At 44.3% G+C, this 26,750-nt stretch overlaps 1 protein-coding gene across 1 annotated transcript in view; it reads left to right on the top strand.

The window, feature by feature from the left end:
• The window catches only part of LOC122372897 (substance-P receptor-like), an 89,157-nt gene that overhangs the window by 22,176 nt on the left and 40,231 nt on the right, over positions 1–26,750 (top strand). Inside the window, exons 2-3 of the mRNA XM_043350569.1 lie at positions 14,820–14,945; positions 20,436–20,673. Coding sequence (XP_043206504.1) covers positions 14,823–14,945; positions 20,436–20,673 — 361 coding nt within the window. The 5' untranslated portion in view covers positions 14,820–14,822. The remainder of the gene's footprint in view (positions 1–14,819; positions 14,946–20,435; positions 20,674–26,750) is intronic.

Here is a 26,750-nt window from a genome sequence, read left to right as displayed (position 1 = left end):
CTCACTGCAGAGTATATTCCACCAACAAAACTTCCTGTATCCTGGAATAGTTTCACTGAAAAAATCACAAGGTTGACTGCATACAATCCTCGGGACTACTGCTCTGTTTCACATCTGAAAATAATACAAGTAACTGTGCGCCGTCAACTAAAAACATTGTGCAGCACACCAAATTGCGCATCAGTGCGTTCATGACCGAGCGATAGGACGTACCTAGATTTTGCACGCCACCGGCGTAGGCACGGCGCAACTGAAAGCGTCCGTCAAGGTATATCACGAGCGTGTATCCGATCACGAATGAACACCATATGTGAGGGCTAGCGGGCGCACGGGCGCGGCACGCGTGGGATATATGCTGCCATGAGCTGCTAGGAACACGTAAATGAGCAGTGGTGCGTGTCAACTCCCACTCTTATAACATCTTTGGATGTGAGATGCAAACTGTTGCTAGCGTATTCCTTTTGATGTTATGTTCAACTGCAATTTATCAGGCACCGCCGATTTCGCAGTTCATTTGATTTGGCTGTGATAGTTGGAGAGTTATTTGAACATTGCGGTCGAGGTCATGTCTATGACGCTGATTGGAATGGAATCTTGCTATGCTCATCCGCATTTGTTATAGTGTCTTGACATCTCTGGTCTAAAACCGGCCACGAAGGCCAGCGCCCAGCATTACGTCATTTCCATGTTAATAAGATTCATCATCGCCTGACTTCCTGGGTTATTATGTCACTTTGAGGCATTACAAGATTTGCAGCTCTCGCGTGGGAGCCGCACCTACAAATGATAGGACTAAATCGAATTCAGTGTGGGCCGTCAGACATAAAAAATAGCCTCAGAGCGTGTCAGCATCGGGACGCGAGGGCGGAGCGAGGTGCTAACACCTGTTGTTGATGATGGATCTTCTGCGGATAAGAGAGAAATCAGGGGCCTGGCTTCAATTAAAAAAAACTGCCGGAATTACGATAGGTGTGTCCAAATATAATTTCTTTTGATTAAATATAGGCTCCTGGCTCATGCAATGTGTTGCACAGATTGCAGGCAGTGTCTCCGGTTGTTTTCTTATCTCTGCATTTCTAGCTCATCACTTAGTTGCTTTTCTTTCGTTTCTGTTGATATGCATCCCTTATAGTTTTTGACTATGCCTCGAGAGTAAGTTTCGTAAGTTTCTTTTGATCCGTCCAATCCATCTAAACAACAAAATTATCGACAGAACACTTCCGAGACTTGAAGAGGATGCGTTACCCTTCAAGGTGAAACCGACACGGCCAACAAGTAGCTCAGACAATATGCAACAAACATAGCACGGGAAACGAGTTCATTCGTCTGACAGTCACCTTGAGCTTACCAATAAGACCTCAATATCGGATATGGTGTTGTTTTCTGGACAAAGCTCACGCTCCCGGATTTCCAGTTGAACAATCGATGTTATCTTGAACCATCGCTGTCTGTCGTCGAGTTTTTCCCATTATATAAATCAAAGGAAATGTTGTGCGTTGTTTTTATTTGCCACTGTAAGGCGATTCAAACTAAATGTTCGTGCATCCTTGTAACAGTGAGTCATACACTGAGTTTACCTGCTAAATTATCTTCGTTAATTGGTTGTTAAGAAGCGAAACCGACAAGAAACCGCTTTAATGTTTAGTTACGGATTATAAAACCTGACGCGTAAGATAATACGTCTTAATTAGTCTACTAATTACCTAGAATATCAATACTCTGTCTTATGTGGTCACACTAGCGTTTTATCATTGTTGCAGTGTCAGGTCAAATATAGAGGGGGACTCGAAATGTCGCATGTGGTTTATTCAACTATTTACCGCTCAACTGTCATTACATGCTGATATTGAAACAGCAATTATCCGGTCATGAATGTGAGCTTCAAAGAAGGTTCTTTTTTAAAGAAACTCATGAAACAGAGTCCGCAGGTCATCTGGTCTCTGGTTGCGGCCTGTCCAAGGAATGATGAATGGCTCGCGGAGATTCCAAAGGTCGTTTATCACGCGTAGAATGACGGTATGTCTCCAGAGAGAAAGAGAGGGAGAAGGTGGAAAAGAGAGAGAGGGGAAGAGGAAGAGAAAGAGAGAGAGAGCAAGAGAGAGAGATAGGGAGAGAAAAAAAGAGATAGCAAGAGAGAGATAGGGAGAGAGAGAGAGAGAGAGAGAGAGAGAGAGAGAGAGAGAGAGAGAGAGAGAGAGAGAGAGAGAGAGAGAGAGAGAGAGAGAGAGAGAGAGAGAGAGAGAGAGAGAGAGAGAGAGAGAGAGAGAGAGAGAGAGAGAGAGAGAGAGAGGAGAGAGAGAGAGAGAGAGAGAGAGAGAGAGAGAGAGAGAGAGAGAGAGAGAGAGAGAGAGAGAGAGAGAGAGAGAGAGAGAGAGAGAGAGAGAGAGAGAGAGAGGAGAGAGAGAGAGAGAGAGAGAGAGAGAGAGAGAGAGAGAGAGAGAGAGAGAGAGAGAGAGAGAGAGAGAGAGAGAGAGAGAGAGAGAGAGAGAGAGAGAGAGAGAGAGAGAGAGAGAGAGAGAGAGAGAGAGAGAGAGAGAGAGAGAGAGAGAGAGGAGAGAGAGAGAGAGAGAGAGAGAGAGAGAGAGAGAGAGAGAGAGAGAGAGAGAGAGAGAGAGAGAGAGAGAGAGAGAGAGAGAGAGAGAGAGAGAGAGAGAGAGAGAGAGAGAGAGAGAGAGAGAGAGAGAGAGAGAGGTAAAGAGAGAGGGAGACCTCAAAACAAAAATATAAATTTAAAAATCACAACAGGTTTAATGATGCATTGACATCACCACACCACACCACCTGCAGTGTCACATAATAACAGCACATTTCTTTCGTTTGACCCATCGTGTGTCATCAATTGTTCCTTTTTAGCACTGCGAATTAGTTTCCCACTCTCAGCCTACCCGCGTTTGAGTGGAAATCTCGTTTTAGCCGAGCCGCGGCGATATCGTTGGAGGAGATACTACAACGAGAATCCAGCTGGCCATATATGTTCAGAGAAGCTACTACAGAAAAAAAAGCAAAGAGTGAAAGCTCCCGTAATTTGAACAAAAGGCGATGTCAGATATCCTGAAAAGACCCCAGAGGCACACTGCGACAAAGGTAATAGTGAAGAAATTTCCGAAGTTTTTTGTGATTTTAAGCTAGTAGTTAAGCACCTTTTTATACAGAATTCTTTTATTATGATACAGAGGATAAGGCATGCATTCGTCGACAGTTATTATGCATATGGGGAATAGTCACTTGCGTTCTACTATGCGTTGATCAATGCAATAAAAAACAACCATTTCTTATTATCTTATTATTGGAACAACAAGCCAGCTTTTTGGGTGTCCACTGTCCATTCACTGCTAACTTTCTTCAAACAGTATTCAACCAGCAGACGACGATTTGGCCCATTTCTCTTGACCGACCCGGCGCCGCATTACGAATCCGTCCAGCCAATTAGGCGCCGCCCATGTGGCGTCGATCAAGGTCATGCCCTGAACTTGATGAGACAGCTGACTAAGTCTGCAGAGAGCTAGCCCGCAATGCGGTGCCAATTGGTATTGGCTTTGGCTCCGGGTGGCGATGAGCTAGCGGCACCTTTAGAACAAAGCAAGTGTTGGTTTGGCTTGCGTAATTACGCACTAAGAACATGAGGCTTTGTTTGCCGGTGATTGGCTAAAGCCGTGAGCGTGTTCTCCAGGATAGTAGAAGTAATATTGCACGCTGTTGCTAGCACAGAAAACAGACGTTAGAATTTAGGCATTACTGGTAGTGCTATTAGTAAGAAATGTTTGTTTTTTGTAGAAAATGAATTGGATGCGACTCATTCGCTTCGACTGGGTTTGGGTCAGGAAGGCTTGCCCCGAACACTACGGCTGCTCCCTGCTTATAAACTTTTAGGCTCGACCAAAGCTCAACAGTTTTACCTCATCACAATCATGAGATATAACTTCGTGGTTGTTGGTTCAACGATTGTACTGAAATACAGAAGCCGACGCGTGTTAAAATTACATTTTCTTGGTAAAATCAGCATGATAATCCATCAAACTAGGATTTCCACGAGCCGGATATTACCCGTGATTTGTAACTTACGTAACCGATCTTCAGCAGGCCCAGAGATGCTGCGCCAGATCCCCCGAACTGCCGGAGATTATGTTTACTCGAGCTCTCGGCTAGAGAGCGATTAGAAGGCATCGCATTTCCTCCAATTGGAGGCTGTCAAATACGCCAGGGTGTTTTATTTAGATAGAAAGCTTTCGTGGTAGGTAGGCATCATTGTTTGAATCAGCGTTCGTTTTACATGTTTTAAGTTAACGCATATATGGCGATGTAAATGTATGACATTTTTTAATTTTCAAGCCTTTCATGGTGACTTTAGATATTCATGCTGTATCAAAGTACCTAATGATTCGAACATTTACACTTCAAGCGCCACGCGCACTGGCCTACCGTTGCATGAACCGCACGAATTTGAATGCCATCATTTCATGACAGTTGGCCAGTCATGTGACCCTGTCAGCTGTCATGTGAAAGCTCCGACAGTCATCTACGGAGGGGAGTCGACTAGCAACAGTCCTCGACGCGTTTCGGCGCACGGCAGAGTGACCTTTTGTCCTGACATTAGGGGCCTCAGGTTTGATGAACTATAAGCGTTTGAGTATGTTCTGAAAATCGACAGAATAGGCATAGCTTAGTTTCTACGTTGTGTAGTTTGCAATGCATAGGATGCATGCAAACTACATACTCAGAGTATGTAGTTTGCCTACATACTCTGATGCGCGCTGCTGTGCATGGATGGTGGTGCCCAAATGTTGTCAAAATGTAATTATTAAAGGTCCAGTGTGATCAAGGCTGGCCACTTGTTCTTCTAAATTCTGAACATCTAATCCCTTGAGGTGTATTATCTCATAAATTCCATCATCCATAGGAACTAGGTTGCCCTAGGGGAAAGCAACGTTTGCCCACTTTAGACGAAGTGCATGCTAGCGTAGCAGCTCAAACAACATTCACCCTGATAACATATGAGCACGAGTCTCCGCCCCAAGCATAGTTAGTTGCTTAATATGACCAACAAACTCACTGTATAAATTTAAGCTTATTTGCCGTTGTACGGGCACAGACTCTGCCATGTTCACCTCCTCTTCTCCCAGCAGGGTAGTGCACATGATCAGTCGATCGATCGCCAAGGCTGTGATGCGTGACTTCCATCAGACGAAGGAAATCTTAGACGAAGGAAACCCCGCCACCAATCGTTAGTCTTGGGCCAGGGACTAATGAGAACGGCTGATTCTGGCCAGGGACCTTTACGCCGGCCTCAGTCAGCCGACGTGGTTTCCTGGGGCTTCCTCCAGGCAGCATGGAACATGCTAATTATCACCGGAAATGATCATTACGATAATTACACGGGATTTATTTCCTGTGAATCGCATGCATTTCTGGGAAGAGTTGCACTGGCACTTGATAAGGGATTTAGCATTAGCACGCCGGTAGAACATCTTCGAAAATTTGCTTGCGTTTAGTAGATATATCAATCTGAAATAAAAAAAAATTACGTCATAAAATTACACTCTTTAGAGAGGAATATACAGCCCTCAGCAAACTGCGTGGTAGGTATTCTTTTTACGACAAAACCGAGAATAACGCGAATACTAATTACTATGCTATCGGTCACTCGAAAATCTTAACAGCAAGATGCGCGAGATACCGCACCTTAGATTGGCATTATCATCGTATTCAGTAAACCCAAAAGTTTATATTTGCCCGAAAAACAATGTTTTGCATTTTGCTGCCACATAGACACAAGGCGTATACTTTGTTTAGTGATAGACCCAATCGAAGGAGTGGAGCATGGCGCATCTATTTGAAGTGAGTTCCGACCGACTGATAGCATAGCCTTTGAGTAATTATCGGTTTTGTTGAAAGAAGAATACCTACTACGCAGTCTGCTGAGGGCTTTTTATCTGTTCTCGCTCACAAGTTTTTTAATCAAGTAAGAAGGATGAGCCTGCCACTTAATAGCCTTCATTTACGTCTTTTCTTCCTTATCATCCTAGTTAGTACTTTGAATTAATGTGGAAATTAAATACTATTTAAGCTGTTTGAACTCTCCGTATTGTGCTGTGTATTTTGCATTTCTCTATACCGTAAGCTGAAGTTTAGCGATCTCTTCCGTCATATCCGACAGAGGGTTCTTAAGCAAATGAGAATTGAATTGTGTCAACATTTCTGAATATGACTGCGTACTATTGAGCCTTGTTTGTACTGAAATGCTTCTTGCCAATTAAGTTAGCAGGATTCGTTCAGACTGAAGCAGAAACAGTGGATGTTCGTAATCCCATCAAACACTGTATTTGCTAACCCGAGTTTAACAGAGTTTGCAGAACTCTTGACGGGTAGAAAATAAGCACATCCGCATTTGAAATTGGTAGGAAAATGAACATCATTGGAATGAGATACAATAATCCGCAACGTCACTTGACCGTATTGACCAAAGCGCAATATTGTCCTGACATGGTGCCCAAAACAATGACAAAGTGACCTGACCCCGGGACGTCTGGTGGCTGGCCCGGCAGTGGTGAAAGAATAGCCTTTCAAAATGCGCATAGGGGTAATTAGGACACCAAACTAGTAAAGAGGATTTGGCGTAGTGCAGCCTCGACCTCCGCCAGCTCCTATTGCATGTGTTCCAGCTCTCCCTAGCTGAAAGACGCCTAAGGAGTTGACGGAAGGAGACAAAGGAAAAATAAGAAAGAAGACAATAAAAAAAAGCGAAAAACATGAGCGGCCGCCGTCTGACGTGCCACTCACGCACTGGAGGCGCCCGGCGGCCGGCGCAGTGTCCTCGCCAGGCCGGAAGGGCTGTGTTTGCTTACACGACCGCTGGCGCTTATCTAGCCTCCTATTGGCGCCCGCACCCTCTGTGGCTGGCTCCCTCATATGCCGGGCACCTCCAGGAAACGGGGGGCCGGCTGCACCTCTGACGCCATGCGTTAAAGTATTTTGCACGGAGCTGACGTGAAAAGACCATTAACGTTGGCGTCGCCGGTGCCTGCGTGGTGTGATGAGCCTGAACTAAGGGGCCGTACCTACCCGTCTCTTACCTCGGTATCCGGGAGGATTTGGCGTAGTGCGGCCTCGACTTCCGCCAGCTCCTATTGCGTGTGTTCCTTAAGGGCTGGGTAGTACTCAAATCTATAGAGCGCAGAGCTTTACTCTGAGCTGGAAGGACTGCCAAAACGGTACCCAGAGCGCCGGTCCGAGCTGCATGGGGGATGTCTGTAGTGACGCCCCCAATTGGCTCTGGGGCAGCAGGGACGAGGGCGGTTGGCCAACACCTCAGCCGGGTGGTCCCTCGAGGATAGTAGGTAAACTCGAACGTGAGCTGCATCATTGCAGCATCATCAACTGGACGGGTGTGAAATCCGTAAGGCTGACAGGCCGTGATGACCAGCTACACGTGGCCAAACAAAGTGACGAGGGTCCAACCATTTGTCGTCGCCGGTACTTGCATATAATGGAATCACCGCACCTTGCCAGTTGCCAATCTGTCGTGCTCGCCACATCGACAAGTTGTGGCAATTCTCATATCCTGAGAGATGGAGAAAGAGGAAAGAGCATCCTAACGAGCACCTGTGCAACGTGGCGCCTGAGGAGAAAATTATTATATTCTTCAGGCGGAAGGTCAAAATCAACCACTTTTCGACTTCAACGTGAATGATCTTGACATGCAATCTATCCACTGCGACCGGTCACGGAATTCTTCATCATGGAAGACATGTAGACTGGGCCTTATCGCTTCCTCTTCGCCGCCGGACATTGCCTCATGCGACATCAATATTCGAGATATAACACCCACCAATTTCAACATTCGAGTTCGAGGACTACGTGCATAGAGTGGATGGCCACACCGGCAAGTCCGGAAGCCGTGGCAAGTCCGGCCGCCGGGTCACCTTGATGGTGCCGGAGAATTGAAAATGCGCTTTTGAGTTTGAAATTCTGTCGAAAATTAGGACGGACGTTTCCTGAGTGCTATAGGAAATGCTATGCCGGGCTCGACCCTGCATGGTCATCTGATTCCGCCGGATGTGGAAATACAAGAAAGGTCGAGGGCAGGGGCGATCGGCGGCGGGGGCGGCGGAACCAAGACGGCTTGAAGAGGCTTGAGACGGCTTGAGACGGCTTGATCCCGGCTTCTGAGGTGGCTGGACGGACCTCCTGGGAGCAGCGATTTCGGAGTTGAAGGCAGGTCGAGCGTAGGCGTGAAAACCCAGCACTTGAACTGTTTAACATATGAGGCAGGATGGGTTCGGGCGCGCTTTGTTGGAGTGGCATCGGCAGCGGGGCTCTACGGATCACCGGAAATGCGCTTCGCATCCGGTGAAGTGACTGAGGCACCGGCGATTTATTTTGTCTTTTAAAGTCTCTGGTGTTCTTGTGTTTGTGTGCGTGCCTTGCTTCTTTCAATAAAGCTGACGCCACGAATAAAGCGCCTGTCGAGTGCTACTTTTGCACTAGCGCTAGCTTATCTTCAAATTGCTGTAATTGTGTATTCCTTCTTCCTAAGAAACATGATGATGTTGATGTGGATATCGGGTGCTAGGTCGGATACTAACTTCCACTGGAATAGGTACAAGGCATTTGTAAAACGGCTTCTTGAGATCTTGCCATCCCAAAGTTTTGATCTTCCTTCTGTATATAGATGAAACCAATCATTCACGGCGTTTGCCATATTTTTAAATTTCATCAGTCTTTCGCATCTTTCATGAAGGGTGATGCTGAGATGTATATAAAAACGCATGCTCCTTCAATAAAGCAGCACAACTATAACTACATGAATTATTTGTGAAACCAAAACAAAGCGGTTTTTTTAAACATACCATTTCGTATTCACGGTCGGCAGCAAAGCTGTTACGCTCGGTTTTGTAGCCGGCATACCAAGTGGTGCGGCGTTCCCTCGAGAGAGCTCAGCCCGAATTGCCCCGCCCCCGCCCCTGCCCCCGCCCCCGCCTGCACCCCCGCCCCTGCATCGAGCCACACATAACAGAAGCCATGCTGCCAGCGGCGATCACAGGCTGTCATGTGTCAGCGAAGGTCATTTGGATCCTCTGACACTGGCTCTGACACTGACACAGACTCTGACACTGATGACACACGATCTGACACAGCGGGCGTTTCGTGAGCATGATTCGTGATCGATGCGACCCATATAGCTCCAGCTCAGAACGCCGGAAGTCATGGGTAGCGTGCCCCTCATATGACAGCCACCAGAAGCGCTCTGGTTTCACATGCAAGCCAGCCCGGGATATCCAAGAATATGAATAAGCTATTTACGCCAAGGTTCCTTATATATTTGGGGTTTGCATATTATAGTCGGGCAAACGTAAGAAAGAACGGAGGTAAAGCGTCTGAATCACTTTGCACGTATTTTGAGCACTCACTTGAAATGTATGGCTTGGAGAAATTTGTGTGAAAAGTTGTGGGAGAAAATATGCTCTCACAATATAAATGCACATGCATCAATGACCGAAACACTTTAAATCCATTCTTTCTTAGGTTTGCCAGAATATAGTTGAGTTACAGGCATATTAGAGGAATATGCTTAATTATCTGGTGCCTTGTACGGATACCTATACCGGTATGTATCTAAAGTGGTTCCGCTAATATTTTCTGTTAAAGCATTATTACTGATATACATCAATTAAGTCATTCTAATATAAAAAGAAACTAGTCCATTCATTCTGGCCGCTTCTTTAATTACATTTCTTTGTAGATGTTAACTGGGCCGTCGCACAACAAAATACAATGCAACATCATTTTAAACTTCGTTTATCTAGAGATTTGACTGCCACAGGAAGCCATTATGACGTAGCTTCCGGTGCTCGTAGCGTTACTAAATCCCATCAGACTACCAACATTTAAGCCTGGTGGCTATAATCGGTCAATCTCCATCAGACAGTCAACAAACGCCGATCGTGTTTGAACCTTTGAACTTTTCTGCATCAGAGAATCCTGAAAAGGCTTTCGGAACTCATAATGTGAGCTAGACTTCCAGTGGTGCGCGCCGATTTCATTATGCAGCGAGACCCAGGTAGCCTGAGCTAAAAAAGCACCGCCTGGACTTGGACAATGTGGTTGAACGATCCCAAAGGCTGAGGAAAAGGTATTTGATGTGGGTACCTAACAAGCCCAAGGTGCTGTCGAATAAACGGTTTTCGGCGTGAAATAATGAGACATCAAAAACGATGCTGAAATGAATGTTCACGTATGTATACGCTAAATTACGTCCCATTATTTGGGCAGCTCGTTCTATTAAAAACGATGTTGGAATGAAAACGCATACGCTAAATTACGCTCTATTATTTGGGTAGCTCGTTCTTGACATCGACTACATTGCTCAGCAACACAACCCCAGTGCCAGGCTCCGTGAAACTATTATTCTCACATTGTTTACTTTATGTTTGTGAACTGAGCTTACGTGCGCCGCAGCTGCCCTCCAACAATTACATTTCATCTTCATTAAAAACTAATTAATTAACATCAGATTATTGGCAAGTGTAAATGAAGCGCAAATTCAATAACAGGGTGACCAGATTACTGGAATTGATGCCATTACTTTATCGGATTGGCACACAGTTTGCCAAGTGATCTAACTTACAGCTGCCAGAAGTTTTCCTCACGATGCCTGGCTAGGCTCTCTCATTAAATATTTACGCACTCTGATAACTCACATGATTTTCAGGGACGCCTATCGGAAAGTATACCGGGCCGGGGCACACAGGACTATTCTTTAAAAACGAAATTTATTTTGCGTATCGTGGACTTAAAATATTGGGCTGTCTTATTTTCATGAGAGTCGCTAAACTTATATCTGGTGCATGCTCAATAACGAATATGTGTTCGCACGATTCGAAACATTAGTATCTGATCAATCTCCATAAATTTGCAAAATCTTCGAATAAAACTATAACTAGTTCCTGCCTTGCATCGAATGGTCTCATTAAAAGCGTCGTTTCACGACCAACTCTGAGCTGGCATGTATCGTATACCTAGTCAGAACTATGGTTTCATAGACTGAGGAGCTCGGGTTTCTCATTTCGCTAACAAATGGGAGTTCAGATGCTTCATCATTCATATTTATGCTCGCATTGTTCGTTGCTGTACTGACAAGCGTGGATGTCCAATTAAAGCCTTATTTTAGGCAACTAAAATTAGTTCAGCTGTGAGTTAGGTCTGTAAAGCTACGATTGGTACACCAAAAGCCATCTTATTGTGGCACTAAGCAACATCAATTCACTTTGAATATTTTATGGTCTCGGTTTAATCTCCGTCCGTAAATGATCTCTCCACACCCATCAAGCTGCCCGTCGAACGCCGATTATTATTTATTGCTTTGCCTCGCGGATATTTGGGTACAAACGATTCTTCGATCGAGCTGCCAGATACTAATCAGATGCGGCCTGATGCTCCGTTCATAAAAAGCATCGAGCTCTCAAGCTCTTGGAAAGCCGACTCAGGACTGTAATCCCCCATCGCGGACCTGTACTAACGCTACACGAGCCAATCATAAACAAACATACAGCACATGCACGATGTTCATGTATTGTAGACGAAACTTAGCTGATGCAGCAGTGGACGGTGTTGCGGTGAAATCGTGCCGTAATCCTTTTGTCTTTTTACAATTTAAGCTCAATTTGAAGCCAGGTGAACACTTCCTGAACCGAAGCGGCGTGGCTTACTCTCCACCATAGGAATGTCGTACTTCCACGTTGTTGGCTATTTCTGTCCAATCTGAACAATACTATTTCCAAGCAATGAATGCTATTCGTGACTTGGATGGTACCATTACACCCAAAAACAATGCTGTAACATGTGAGGCGTGTCTTTAATTTTCATGACTATTGTCAGTGGTTACCATTAGCTGTTGTTTTTCTTCTTTGCTTTGGTTCCTCAATGCAACACCGGGTGCTGTTTTTACGGCCCGTGTTTTCCTATAGCAGTGAATGTTGTGAAGTGTTCGAAACGGGTGCAGCTGTGCCTGTCTAGTAAACGCTAGTCGGGTCGCCAAGATTTGGCAGCACACCTGACACATCTTGGCAATAACTCGACCGATATTTAGCAGTTCTGTTTGACTCTCAAGGGAGGATAAAAAGTTGCGATTTCAAACTGAAAAGCAGTGCCTGCGTGCCCTTTGGTGGCCTTGACTCACGTGTTTGATCAACAAGCAATGGGCGGCAATGAAAGTTTGTTTGCTCCAGCTGCTAAAATGCGAAACCGAAGTACACAACCAGCATCCCCCGCCCTGGTCTGAATTGGTCATGAGTAGATGCATCTCAAGTCAAATATTGTCTAGGTGCTCCTCATTGTTACGCACTGGTAGAAATTATAGCCATGCGATGCAAGAACTCAAACAATATAAAACAATGGAAATGCTAGTGCTGCAACTCCCAGCCAGCCATTAGCGATTACGTAAAGCAATTCACCAGAAAAGACTTCAGCCTTTCAGCGGTAGAATCATCCTTCTGGAGTAACGGCATCGAACGGAGTACGTTACGCAGGTCTGGCACCCCAGGGGGTCCTTTGCATTTGATTGGCCCTAGTGGTTGGCTCACGTTGATGGCACTGAACTGCCGTCCGACTATCTACGCCATCTGGCACCACGATTGGCTCGATCAAATCTCTGAAAAAGGAGAGGCGCCTGGACGACTTTTTTTTAGATCATATTCTTTCTCAGTGATAAGGAATCAGATGCTCCCCTCAATGACTCTATAGATCGCATACTTAACCCTATTAGTGGCAGGCTCCTGGCTACCCCATATTAGTGGCAGGGGGGGGGGGGGCTGTTTACGACCCCCCCTTGATATCTCGAGATCTAACCGGCCGATTTCCAAATTCAAACGGCATTCGATTTGGCTCAACGAGATCTACATTTCTAAAAAAAAAAAAAATTAAAAATGTCAATAGGGGGTAGAGGGGGGTAAAAACGGGCAAATTGCAGATACATTTTAGACTGTTTATCACGGCCAGGTTTCTGAACCAATCTTAACGCAACTTTTGCCGATCGATAGAGAATGAACCAGGAATTCACATGGATCCTAAAATATGCATTTTCAAAAATCATAGGCGGATACAGATCATTGAGATTGGGGGTACACAAAAAGTATAGTAAATAAGGTTTTTGTTGGTACTGTTTCTAAAAAGGGTGGCAATGGTCTTGTTATGTTACAATTTTCTTATGAGAGAACGACTAAAATTGTATTGGTCATGCATAGGCGGTGTCAGGGCACCTATGTTGGGAGGTAAAAAATAACCCCCCTTTTTGGACGCCTGGATCCGCCTATTATAGCAAAAACGTGTCAAAAGAGGATGCACAATAACTTTGTATATGTTATCACATGATACCTTTCATTCACTGTTCGTAAAACTGGTGCAGCATCGTGATCTTCGCCCAAATGACTCGCTTCACGAATAGGACCCCCCAATTCCCAGTGCTCTGGAGCCGCCCCTGGTAAAGTTATGAGCTTGAAATTTTCAGGGAATGTGCCCAATTTACTTTCAGGAAAAGTCAGAAAATTTCAGCATCGTAGCTTCAGCGGTTTCGGAGATATTCCCGAAAAACCTGAGGGGTGGATAAAAACAACCCCCCTGCCACTAATATAGGGTTAACAGCCGCGACTCCCGATTTAGATTGTGAACTGCGTTCAGCATATAGTCCCCAGAACGCAGAATGTTTGCACCGATAAACTCTGGTCAAATTGTATTCGCTCAGAAGACCTACATACCACAGAAAGGCGCACTGTAGCAGGCTTGACAAATGTGAAGAATTGAAGTGAAATAATAGGGAAAAAGTAAATGAAAAGCACTTTGTAGCAAACTTGTATTAGCAAACTGCTTGGCAACCTAAATGTGATTTTCTTTCAAGTTCTATTCCAATCAGCCTTGGCTATAACAATATGTCCACCATGCAGTGCTGGTCAATGCCTCAATTTCGGCTTACGTAAGAGTTAAATTTACTGTACACATTTGCTATTTGATCAATAACAACCATTTTAAGTCACCATGTTAGGATTTATATGTGTATTTTATAGCGTATGGAAGAGTTATTAAAACTTATAATGACCGTCTAAGTGTGTAGCCTATACCTAACAGTTTATACCTATTATTGAAATCAGAACGCAGCCGTTTGGTTTACGGCTGACCATAGCAGCAGATCACAGCGACTCACTAACCACTTGAACGAATCAAATTTCCGGTCATATTTTCGCTAATGCGACATAATGCGGCTTATACCATTCATTTGGCATTAAATTTCAACTAACTCCAAACTGGGACACCCCAGATAGTTGTCCAGCTCTTACATCAGGCACTTCCATGAGTGCTGCCAACGACCTCGATCGTTCAAATAAATGGCTGCCATATGGGTGAGTGGAACGTGTTCCCACCAAACTGGACACGGCAGTAACTCGCTATCATGACTTCGTGCTACACCACCCTACCATTCATTTTGTACCGTCATGTGTCGCAGTAAGGGGTATTACCGTGGGAAATCAATAGCTAAAATCAGGTTACGTTCACTGGTCGATTCTATAAAATGCTTGCTACGCACGGTGAATTTTATTCGTGAGTTTTTATGGTCAAATTTTATTTTCACCCCGACACAATAATACAGCCCTAAGTCAGACATCCTAAAAGGAATGGCATAATAAAAGCTCGATATTAAAAATGTATGTTCGATATTACAAACAATATTACCTGTATAAAACGGACACTAGCGACAAACCACCAAAACAATGTTCCGCAACTATAAACAGCGTTCCGTATCACATCATTGACATGTTTCAATTCTGTCACAGGCCATGGATCCGGATTTGGAGGGTTCAGAATGTCTCAACTTCAGCACGGACATCTTTGGCAACTACAACTTCTCCGAGAATGACATGCCGCCACTACCGGCCCTGGAGACCGGCCACGTGATTAAGGTTCGTTCAATGGCAGTCTCCACGCTGAATTGGTCACGTGGTGGTGGCCGCGACTCGAGGCCGATAAAGCAGTGTCTATATATAAATTGCACGCCAGACTACTTTGTCAACCGACTTCTGTTATTTATAGGTTATTTTCTACTGGATTATAGGTACTTGAAGAAGTCTTAATGCAATGAGCTATTTTTTTTTGTCTAGGTAAAACATGTCTCAGGAATCCAGCATAACTTCGTCAGCATTTTCATGTTATATGTCTGTGGTTTGCTGGTATTAGACATACACTAAGGTAACTCCATAGTGTAATAAATAACGTTATTTATTACACATGACAACTCTAAGGAACTCAAAAGCTGGCTCATAGCATAAACTACGGTAACGGTAAAAAATGATGTAACAAAACGCGTTATTTTATTGTCAGGCACAACAAATGCTTCTAGAACTGCAAGTTATAGTTCAACTATAACGGGGATAAAATGCTCGGAAAAGAAAACGGGGGGTGGAGACTTCCACTGGCGTCCAACTGGCGTCTAACTGAGCACACGTCCAAGTTGGCGTCTAACTTGGCGTCTGACTGTTGGACGGAGACTCCCAAGCTACACGCGTCTAAAGTTAGCCGTCGCCAGGCAGACGCAGCCGCCGTCCAGGTAGACGCGTCTAAAGCTAAGACGCGTCCAGCTAGATGCGAAATGGAAGTCTCCACCCAGGGTATCATAACTTTAAACTTACCTCGTGCTTACAGTAAGTTTTGATAGCTTAGCGCAGGTCGCACGCACATCATTTTAAACGCTCGTGTTCGTTCTCATATTACCACAGTATTGATCGTTTTGTGCATCACAATTTACTATGCCGAATACGGGTCTGCACCCTCCTTACGAGAAAATCGCACACTAATCAGCTGCAATAAAATCAAGTAATATGCGTGTACTTTAGAAACAAGTAAGTGTATTTTCATAGCGTCGCAAGCCCGTTGCATTTTACACTATTGCATGCAGTGTCATTGCTCGTAATGTTCACGAGCCTTTGAACCATGACGCTGCAGGGTACATTGTTATAAACCACGCAATTTTATGCTGCCTTTATTTTTCTCGCAGACGTGAAGTGGCTGCTTTCGGGAGCAAATATCCATTTCCATCGCTTGACTGCCTCTAAAGCTAGCCTCAAGAGTGATATCGAAGGCCAGTTTCGATGCGGCAGTGCTAAATTATTTCACATAGGACACGTCAACAACAGAACCCCGGAAACAAATTGCCAATCATGATACCGGCATTGTTCAGACGAACTGGTTTTCGGCGTCTACTCGCATTTTCGACACGATATCGCCTACTTTTTCATCTTCGCAAACTTTTGTTGCTATGGCTACTCTTGGTTATGTCTATACCACCCTTAACATGTTTTTACGCATTAACACTAAAGCTTGACTAATATTAATTGAACTATCGATTGTCGTCTTGCTTGGCACCTGATAATTTTTTAAAAAAAGTGCGACTTTGCTGTAGATTTCTTGGGGTGTAATGGCTGCACTAAGTCCACTATGGATTGCTTTGCAATAGCGACTTGGCTTCCAAAAAGTACCGGTCTGGAAACGATTCATGCTGGAGTAACGTCCTCATTACATTAAACGTATCTAAACTTTGCAAGAATATTAGATTAAATAACAATTGTATACGCCAGGCAACTTCTTCCGATAAGAATACTTTCTTCGCATGAATATCCGAAGTTTCAAACAGATATTTCACTTATCTAAAAGCGTGCAATGCTATACGATGCTCTACTTTGCTTCACTGGATCGAGTGGTGGTTTGAATGGGCTGAGACGCTATTCTTATACACTCACCGCGATGGGAAACCGATTACATTTGCATAACATGAGAGTGGTAGGTGGTTTTCTGGAGACAATCTTCGCTAATTTAGGGACAACCACGTGGAAAAGTACATCCACCAAGTCAGGCACAGCTGAGTTAGTGCAGTTTCGTTTGTTAATGCTCTATTCCAAAGTCAGTCTACTAAAGAAGCTACATTGATGCTAAAGGGTCAAAGACCATTGTCGATCTATTTTAAGCCACCAAGGACTGCTACTTTGTTGACAATGCATTGTAAACAAAAGTTTTCCTTGTTTATACACCACGGCATCAGTTGTCTAACACTTCCTTTGTCACTAATATGATAGTCAAGCCTCAAAATCGCATTGTTCATTGCGCCGGTGGTTCTTGCCTCTTTTTTTTTGTAGTTGCGTGCACATAATGTGAAAAATTAAATGGATGATAAAGGTCTGATTGGTGCCTAAGTATTGATAGCGGACATAACTGCATGGATCAGCGATGCAGACGCGTGGCTGAACCCTATAGCCTTGATGTGAAGTAAGACGGTCCTTTTAGAAAGAATCAAAGCGAGCTGCGTGCGTTGGTACGCATTTTGCATGCAACCATGCGCACACAAGCCGGTTCACTGTAAAGGACGAGCCGATCCACCGTTTTTTGGGAGTATGTCTGCATAGTTCGGTGGATCATTTCTGGGTGTTATAAATGCAATAGTAAGTGTGGCCGATATCAGACGTCTGGGATCTTTTTATACCAGATTGACACGGGTCCAGACGAAAACAGCATACAAGGGCGGGAAGGAAAATCACTGGTGAACTGGCATGGGCACATGGTTACTGAAAACTGAACAATTAGTCATTGTTCGTCACCAATACGACCTTGCTCCTAGGAATATAAAATGAGGCCTACCTACTGTGACACCGCGTCCTGTTGATGCCTTGAGTTTGTTGTATTTACCGTATTCTGTTCAGGTTAATTAATACTTTGACTTTTTAGCTTAGCAAGAAAAAGCATCTTAACGTACAATCAGTAACGACCTTCCTTCGTTTATTTAAAATCTACATTTCTTGTTACTTCTTCTTAGCCCGCGCGGGGCTGGGGGGGTAAATGTTACCCCCCCTCGCGAATTTTTGCAATATCTCTAAAACGGCGGCGCGCAGCGCCGCCAAACTTTCAGTACCTTTTCTTACATCAATTTGACACGTTTCCTGAAAATTTGAGCGAAATCCGTCGGAATTTTTTTGAGAAATTGACGTTTTAGTGACGTCATGTTCGCCATTTTCGCCTAAAAAACGGCAAAAGTTCAAACGCCGCTAACATCTTCATTTTTAAAGGAATCAAGACGTAACAAAAAAGGATATACGTAATTTTACTTTGTCTATCAAATGGCTATCTGGGTTTTTTGAAAATTTTGGATTTTGGCCCAATTTTTTTAAAAAACTGACTTTTTTGGGAAAATAGCTATAAAATCCAAAATTTTGAGTGTATCGAAAAAACCGGAATATATGTCAGAGAAGTGGGCTATGTGCACCTACATACCAAGTTTTAGAAGAATCGGTTCAAAAATGTGGGAGTTATTCAAAATTGTATGACGTCACGGCACACAAAAATTTTGAAAAATGACTTTTTTGGAAGTTCTAGACCTCGTACGGAAACAAAAGTAGCACCATTCGATTCTCCGTGAAAAACTGCATCAGATTGACACCATTTTAGGCCTTAACAACCAACTTCAAAATTTGACCTCACTTGACCTGACCTTGACCTGACCTCGACCTGAAATTCATCCAGAGGTGGTCCATGTCACTTATTGAGTGTGCCTATTGAATTCTATGAGTAAAATGACCCATAAAACATGTGTCGCAGATGCCCTTTTCTATATTTTGTTTTTGGTGACCTGACCTGACCTGACCTTGACCTTGACCTCTGAATGATATTGTATGCAACGAATGTTGTCTTGGTAGCCTAAGAACACGTTTTGGGCGATCAGCAGTCCATGACTCCATTCTTCGGCAACTACGGTGCAAGGCCGATACTGTAGGAACTTGCAATTTGTACCCTTGACCTGACCTTGACCTTGACCTCAAACTTAAAATTAAGTACATGTTTTTAGTTGTTCGTGATGAGATCTTTCGATTGGCGTTTGAATTTTCCAAATCGGACCATTAGTTCGGGAGATAACAGGGGGGTAAAATTTACCCCCCCCCCCAGCCCCGCGCGTTCGGCTGGAGACCCCAGCCCCGCGCGGGTTAGAAAACCGGGCGCCAAAATCCGTTGCCATCGTTCACCTTCCCGCCCATGTTTCCACAGCTACAAAAAAGAGAAAAGAATACACGCGGCTGTCGCTCTCTCTATTCTTGTTTCTTTTGACCCTTGGAAAGGAGTTCACCTCTAAACACCTCTACACTCTAAACTAAATCACCTCTTAACAATACCGCGGATATACTATTCATTACGGACAGTTTCACCCACAAAGTAACATCAAGAACTTCATAGCTCTGGCATGCAACTAGTGTTTACATGTTCAGCATTTGCTCAATATTTTTTTTTTGTCATTAAAGGCCTTATGCTCCTTCCCCCTCGCCTCATCACTGTACTATTCCGGGACGATTGCCCCGTTCGTTGTTTATTTAGCCGATATTAGCTTTTTTGCTAAGCTACAAAACTCTGTATTTGGATAAATCCTATGAGGTTTAGGTGACTTGTGACATCACATGCCACTACTGGTTAATGCGCATCTAAATAAAGGAAATGGGGATTACGCGCATAACCTAGACCGCTGCAACCAGTTCTGCTCTGTACGCCACACAAAGCAAATGCAGCAATAAGGATGGGTTCTGAAATATTTGAAAATCCTTTCCGCAACACAGCGACACAATATGACGTCATATCTCGCCATCAGTCTAATCCCTGCATACCGGAGTGCAGTTTTATGTGTCTGTTTCGGCTCAAGTTCGCCTTATCTCATGTTTCTCTTTGTGAATGTTCATTCATTTGTGAACAAGCTGTGTTAGCATATGTGTAAATTATTCTTTGAAAAAGTTATAAAACTGGGGGTATTACGCTGCTTATCATTCCTCAATGCTCTAACGAAATTAAGCATTCTTCAGCGGGTGGGAAAATGGTCGCGTGCGTTGAACGCTTCCCGGACAGGGAAACAAAAACAATTTGAAATAGAGCGGGCGTCAGAATTTCTATTTTGGTATCATTATAGCATCATGCATGGTTTCTTCCAGGTATATTTAGGTTCACCGAATGCTTCTGTGATATGCAATGTGGTTGATGCTTTTCACCATGTAGAAGTAGGCGTATAGTGAATAACTATGAATTGCCCCTCCGCTCATGCTTAAAGTAATGCAACCAGAAGTCTGTCGACAGCAAGCTGACCTTGTAAGCAATCGCCGTCACAATTGTCTTCTTTGATATTTTTTTTTCTAACACCTTGTCATATTGCTTCGCATTTCGTTTTTACCCAATTACCTTATAGTTTGATCTTAAATCGTTTTCTGCCACGTTGTCAAACGCCACACATATCGCCTTTTGGCTCATTGTCACATCATATGGCAAACTGTCTTCTGATTCATTGTCACTTTGCTTGACACATTGTCCCCTGACGCACTGTCACAAATGTCATGGTGTCGCATGCTGTCTTCTGACCATGTCATTCCGTTTGGCAGATCGTCTTCTACGCTGCAGTCTTCATCGGCTCTCTGGTGGGAAATGTCGGCGTCATCGTCATTGTCGCCACATCTCGACGCATGCGCAGTGCGATCACTGCCTATCTTGTCAACCTTGCCGCCGCCGACATCAGCATACTTCTGCTCTGCATGTGGGTTCATTTGGTTCAAGATATATCCAGACACCGGCATTACCCACTTGGCGCCTTTTGGTGCCGTTTCAACGGCTTCGCGCAGAGTGAGTATACTTGCTGGGGAATGGGGTTCATGTGGAAAATGTGGGATACATTTGATGGAAAGGAAAGAGCGGAGGGATTTTTACGGAAAGGATAGAGTGATTGGGTGTGATGTTTGAGTGAGTGTGAAGATGATGTACGGTAAGTAAATGAAGCATTATGATGTTTTTGGAAGAGTATGCACTCTTGTGGATTTATTGTTGAGATAAGCATATAATTAGCTTTGGCCAAAGGAAACGCAATGAAAGTATTTGCTATTCTGGTTGCATGATGGAATGAAGTTTGGGACATTCTTTTATTTCCGGTGGATGGCTTGCGTACGCTAGATCATTTATGAACACAAAACTTTTTGCAATATCTCTTATTTAAACGTTTCAACACTCATCAAAAACCTACACTCCATCTCCCCGAAGCCTCCGATCCCTCAAACGGCTCCGATACCACAATATTTCGGTAACTGCGTTGATGGCCACCCCGAGGTCAAACGCAGCTCCACCTCGCGCCCTGCGGGCATCGCGAGGTCACGTTCCAAGCGTTGTTAGCCTGCTGATGGGCGATCATTTTACAGCTGACCAGATCGGGGGATGATGTCGATTACGTGGATAAATCTGCCGATTCTGGCGCGCTCTATAGTAGTTTGAAGCGTCAATTGACACAGCGAACGCTGCACGTTCAACATGTTTCATTAGTGTTCGCAGGCCTATATTGGTGGCATAGTGAGTTGAATAGCTGCTAAAAAGGAATTGAGTGTGATATTGTGGTGGGCTACGTCTGTTTGGAGTTTAATGTGTATATTTACGAAGATGAGAATGACGGGGTTGTCACAGGCAAATAGGCCTACCGTCTTGCTTTCCATTTTCTGTAGACCCGACATAAGCCACCCTTTTAGTTCGCTTTCACTTCGCGTCTTACATCCCTTCATGACAATTGACGTCATGATCCCACGCGTAATATTTTCTACCCACATGTTATGAACAAACCTCGTGTTAGCAAAACGTCCCAGCGGGGGGATTTTGTACCGCCGTATTGACCGGTGGCGTCAGATATATCTGGTCCTGATGGCTCTATCGTGTTCTCCTGATAGCATCACGTTTTCCTGATGACATTATTGGGGTGACGTTCAGACTTCGAACCGCGGCTCACAGTCGCCGTTCGGCGGGCGCTCGGAGAGTCTATGCTCTGAATCGGTGATTTTCTGGTCTGAATCGATGGTTTTCTTGTCTGAATTGGTGTCTTCCTGCTCTGAATAGGCGATTCTCTGGTTTGGATCGGCAACATTCTCCTCTGAGTCATACATTTTTTGCCCGGTGTCAGAGATTCTCTGATGAAGTTAGATAGGTGATTCTCTGCTCTGAGTCGGCAATTATCTGGTTTGATTAAGAGTCTCTGGTCTGATTAAGAGATTCTCCGTTATCATTGAGCGACTCTCTGCTCTGAATCGGCGCAAATAGACGCGAGAACCCGACGCGACTCGACGCGACCCCAGCGCCCTGAGTCAGCAACAGGATGACATATTGGGCAGGAAATCAGTTACCGAGGAGGAAAATGGCGCATCTGCGACTGCCTGAGATAAAGAGAGGTCAGGCCGGGTAAAGTAGCTGGAGACAAGTCTAGAAATACTTTTCGCAGATAGATATACCCCGAGTAGCATATCTGTCTGAGAAACTAAGGCATAGTTCGCTGCTCTGAAGTTGTGACAATGCAATTGTGAAGAAGTGATTTAAAACAGCCGGGCTTTGAAGACAGGCGATTTATCTTAGCAGCAGCTTAGCAGGTTTATCCGTGCAGCATTTTGTGTTACTACGCCAACACACGACGCTCGTAGATTTCATTAAATCGTCTCCGATCGCCAAAGATCGCCTATTGTGTTGCCATGGTCACAAGTGACGTAAAATCTCAAGGCGACCATTGGCTGACCCTTTGCTGACCCCGGGAAGTCGGGGCATTAACCCGCGCACCGACGGGGGGGGGGCGGATATCCGCCCCCCCTGAGGTTTTTCGCGGATAGCGGGAAAACCGCGGCGCGTAGCGCCGCGAAATTTGGTATGACTATTCTGTCATCAATTTTACACATGGTGTGCAAGTTTGAACCTCCTAACTTTTAAGGTCAGGTCACCAGGTCACTTTGAATGACCTAACCTCAAGTCACTTTTTTGCAACTTTGTCACCGTGCCAGAGCTACAGTAGATGTCGGAGGCCTTTGAAAGTCGCAGAATGTTATTAGGTCATTAGTAGCTACAATTTGTATATCTAGGAATTTTGATGTCGGTGACCTAAGGTCAGGTCAATTTCGCGACCTCCCCATTATAAGTCAATGGGGGAAAAATCAACTCCCTGTTTTTACCACTAAAACGGGTCGGAATGGCCCCATATACCATACATGACTTCACATACGATCAACCTTCACTACCTTGAGGCCTGTTTTGCTGTTGGGCAGCTGTAAGGTCATGTGACGTCATCAAAGGTCACCAAAGGTTTTTTGCCAATAACTCCTTACAGGAGTAAGATACAGCCGCGCGGATGGTCTCATTGTGTTCAGCTCGTCAAGACGCATCGAATGATATACATGATGACCTCGAGGTCACGTGACCTGAGGTCAACCTTTGACCTTGACCTTTCGAGGTCAACATATATATCATTCGATGCAGATTCACGAGAGGATCACGATGATGCCCTTAGTTTGTTCCTATCTTGACTACTTCGAAAGTTATTCGAGAAAAACCCTCTCCATATCTAGCGCCGCCATTTTGACTTTTTCGACCCCTGTGACGTCATCTTTGACATGACCTGAAAATGACCTTTGTAAAAATTGTAGACCTTGTCCGTGCGTATCCGATGCCGTTTACCGCTGGTCGCTATCTTGCTTCGTTCTCGAGATCTCAGGGGGGGGGGCGGTCATCCGCCCCCCCCCGTCGGTACTAAGTTGGCGCAGACCCCGTCGGTGCGCGGGTTAAGCAAAGTTGGTTTTGCGTCAGAGTATACCAGAAATACCACGAGCTCGAGGCGATAGTGGTTATTACTGAATAGTTTCATATTGCCCTGAGGCTTGATCGAAGAGAAAGGAGCTTTTCCACGAACTGAAGCTTCCCTCTAAAGCCACTAGCAGCTCCATGGTTGATGGTCCCGCAAAAGATGGCCGCTATAGATTGTTTTAGTTTAAGTTACTATCTCTCAGATCCAATAGCAATATTTACGAAGCGGGACAACGATTTTCCGGGTCTCTACCATCGCGCAGGAATCAGTCATCCGCGCTCAGCAACTGTGAGCGAGCTTTGTCAAGATCACATAATTGAGTAAAATATGTGTGCCTTTCTCAGAAGGGCTGATGTTCATGTTTTCATATGCTGATTATTTTACTGCATGGAGAAGTGTTTTAGTTTTATGTTGCGTTTGAGTACCAAAAAAGTAAACTCTCATTGAAACTTGAATGCTCTCAATATCAACCAGAATTCGATTAGCCTTCAGACGGTCGTTTTATAAAACAAGAAACGAAAAAGTTCTTTGGGACACCAGAAACTTGACATTTGTCCGTAAATTTGCCATTATCTAATAATGCGCTTCAAGTCCTGGGTCTGGCCATGTTCCATTCGAGAGACTCGTTCATAAGCAAGCGAAGTTCGACGGTGGTGAATACTCAATGCTGATATGTCCCGTAAATTTTGCTTCAAACGCACCGGCTCAACTCGTATGGGAACAGAACGGTGTGAATTTCGATTAACGCCGCTGCATGTGCCATATTTTCATTTAATGTTTCTTGATGATTATCGGTTAAGGAACAAGAAATCACACAGGCCATTTAATCGTTTCAAAAAGCTTATTTATTGAAAGCTTGTATGAAAAACAGTAGTGGTGGTTGTGAAATATCTTTCTCCTAAAAGCAAAATTGAAAATAACCATATTCCTCTTGTTAACCTCGTCCGCTGTAACTTTTCCAGTTGCTTTCAATTGAGTCGCATTCATTTGTAAACATTCTTGTGACAAACCACAATCCTCTGATATCTGATGTATGGCACGCGTTTGCAAACACACTTAAGTTAACGCACACTTGTATGCACTCAGATACATTATGAAAGGAACTCTTCCCCTCGCCTCATTTCCCTCTCATCCGTGGCTGAAAATGTGCGTGACCCGTGCGTGACCTGTCAACTTACAACCTCATCATACCCGAAGTCACGACAAGCACTTCCGACTTGAAAAGGATTCTGTAATTGAATTTGGAACATGCCAGTGTAGGTAGTAGCCAGAAAGACGAATGGTTAGGTCAGACACGAATTTTAAAAGATTAACAGGTTAGGTTGTTTTGAAAAGTAGACTGACGAAGCAAAGCCTACGCTAACGGAATTAAGTCAGTGCTGTATAGGCGCGTTCTTAATCCTTCCGATCGAGAAACGAAATTCAAGAGAGAGAAAGAGAGAAAGAGTATGCAAAAATATGATGTGGATTCACATAGACACAATCTGTCTCACTTGATGGCTTCACAAAGACATGAAACCTTCCCCAACCGGACACGCTGCTAGTCATGAGAGCCTTATTTCGAGCGTAGTAACAAATCAAATCACTCCTCCTCCACCGTAATAGGCAATCTCACGAGGAATTCTTGACTAATTTTACGGGGTAAACGTGGCACATACTATGATTATATGCGATATTGTACACAATGCAACCCGACAATGCTCATGACGTCGATGCATAGCAAACACAATGGCACATAAACTCGGGTCAAGGTCTCAGGATTTTCACGTGAAAGACCAAAGTGCCTCTGTGAAGGTCAGCTCGGCCGGGGCTAATCTGGGACAGACATGAATCAGACATCGTGATGACTCTTGGCTCCCCTCGACGTATGTCACGCATTTCTGGCCAATGGCGATTCCTCGCGCTTCACCCAAGGGAAATCAATGCTTCGGCGTTTCCCGGATGTCCGAAGCTGGCACGGGGGATGGTTTGCGCTTAGAGGAATCGGAAGTGTTTGGCGCGGTTGCGGATTGCGTTTTGAATCAGTGCTAACAACATGCTTCCACTTGTCCGAATGCTTCGGGCTATAGTCAGTTTGCCTTAATTGACTTCTTTAGTACCGGAGGAACAAATGATATTGCTCAATGTCAAATGATATATGAAGCACTTGCGAATCAAATGGATATGCAATCGGCTATTGCGGTAAGTGGTGCGGCAGGTGTACTCTGCAACATTATTGCGTAAAAAAAAAACAGAGCTAAGTTTTGTGAAATGACAAAGGTGAAATCCTAAGTAAATCCTTAGAAGAAATGTATCCCATTGAGATTCATTGAGCTTTAGAGCGCAGAAAGCTGAGGAAAATCGCTTCAAGGCATTGGTACATTTTTTTCGCCGATAGTAAACACAATTATTTATGTACAATTGTGTTTTGACTATTTTTCAATTTATTATTACATCGAACCACCTTTTATCCAATCGTATTATGTTATGTTTTCCAATGGAATCTGCTGGGATTTCCGGCAGTGCTTTTGTACTGACATACATACTCGCTGAAATTCTAGTAGACGTAACTGATCAAGCAGCAAACGAAAAGTTTAAAGCCATTTATTTGCTAAGCACCCGGAACTAGTTCAATAAGAGCTAAACAAGGCAAAACTTATAGCTCGCGGGTGAAAAGGTGAAAAGACGATGTGTATGTTCAACGGTGATTTACCTGCCACCCTTGAGGTTTGAGAACTCTGGATATCGTTGAAATATTTAAAGGGACCCTCCCACCTTAACATTAGTTTTGAGTTGAGATAGCCAAGTTTGCGGCCAGGCTCAGAAACCACCATTTATCCTGGTCGCAACCCCCGCAGCTTTATGGTGTTCAAGAAATTTATTTCCTTTACTTGCAGGGTGGGACCAGCGTGGTCCCTATCTCTTAACCATTACGGGAATCTGATGACGTCATCAGGCTTTCGAACGTCCGTTAAATGTTTGACTAAAACGTTTTGTAGCACGCGGTGGTATATGCTGCTTTGCGCGCAACAAATGCCGCACTTTCAAATAAAGTCGCTAGGAACAGCGGAGATCCCAAAAAGTAAACAAAAGTAAAAGTCTAATATCTTGAAAACCGGTGAATATT

Source organism: Amphibalanus amphitrite, unplaced genomic scaffold (genome assembly GCF_019059575.1).
Source record: "Amphibalanus amphitrite isolate SeventyFive unplaced genomic scaffold, NRLGWU_Aamphi_draft 001416F_arrow, whole genome shotgun sequence".
In the NCBI taxonomy this organism is placed as follows: domain Eukaryota; kingdom Metazoa; phylum Arthropoda; class Thecostraca; order Balanomorpha; family Balanidae; genus Amphibalanus; species Amphibalanus amphitrite.
Note: the sequence above shows the minus strand (reverse complement) of the source record. Positions and strands in the feature narration are given on the sequence as shown.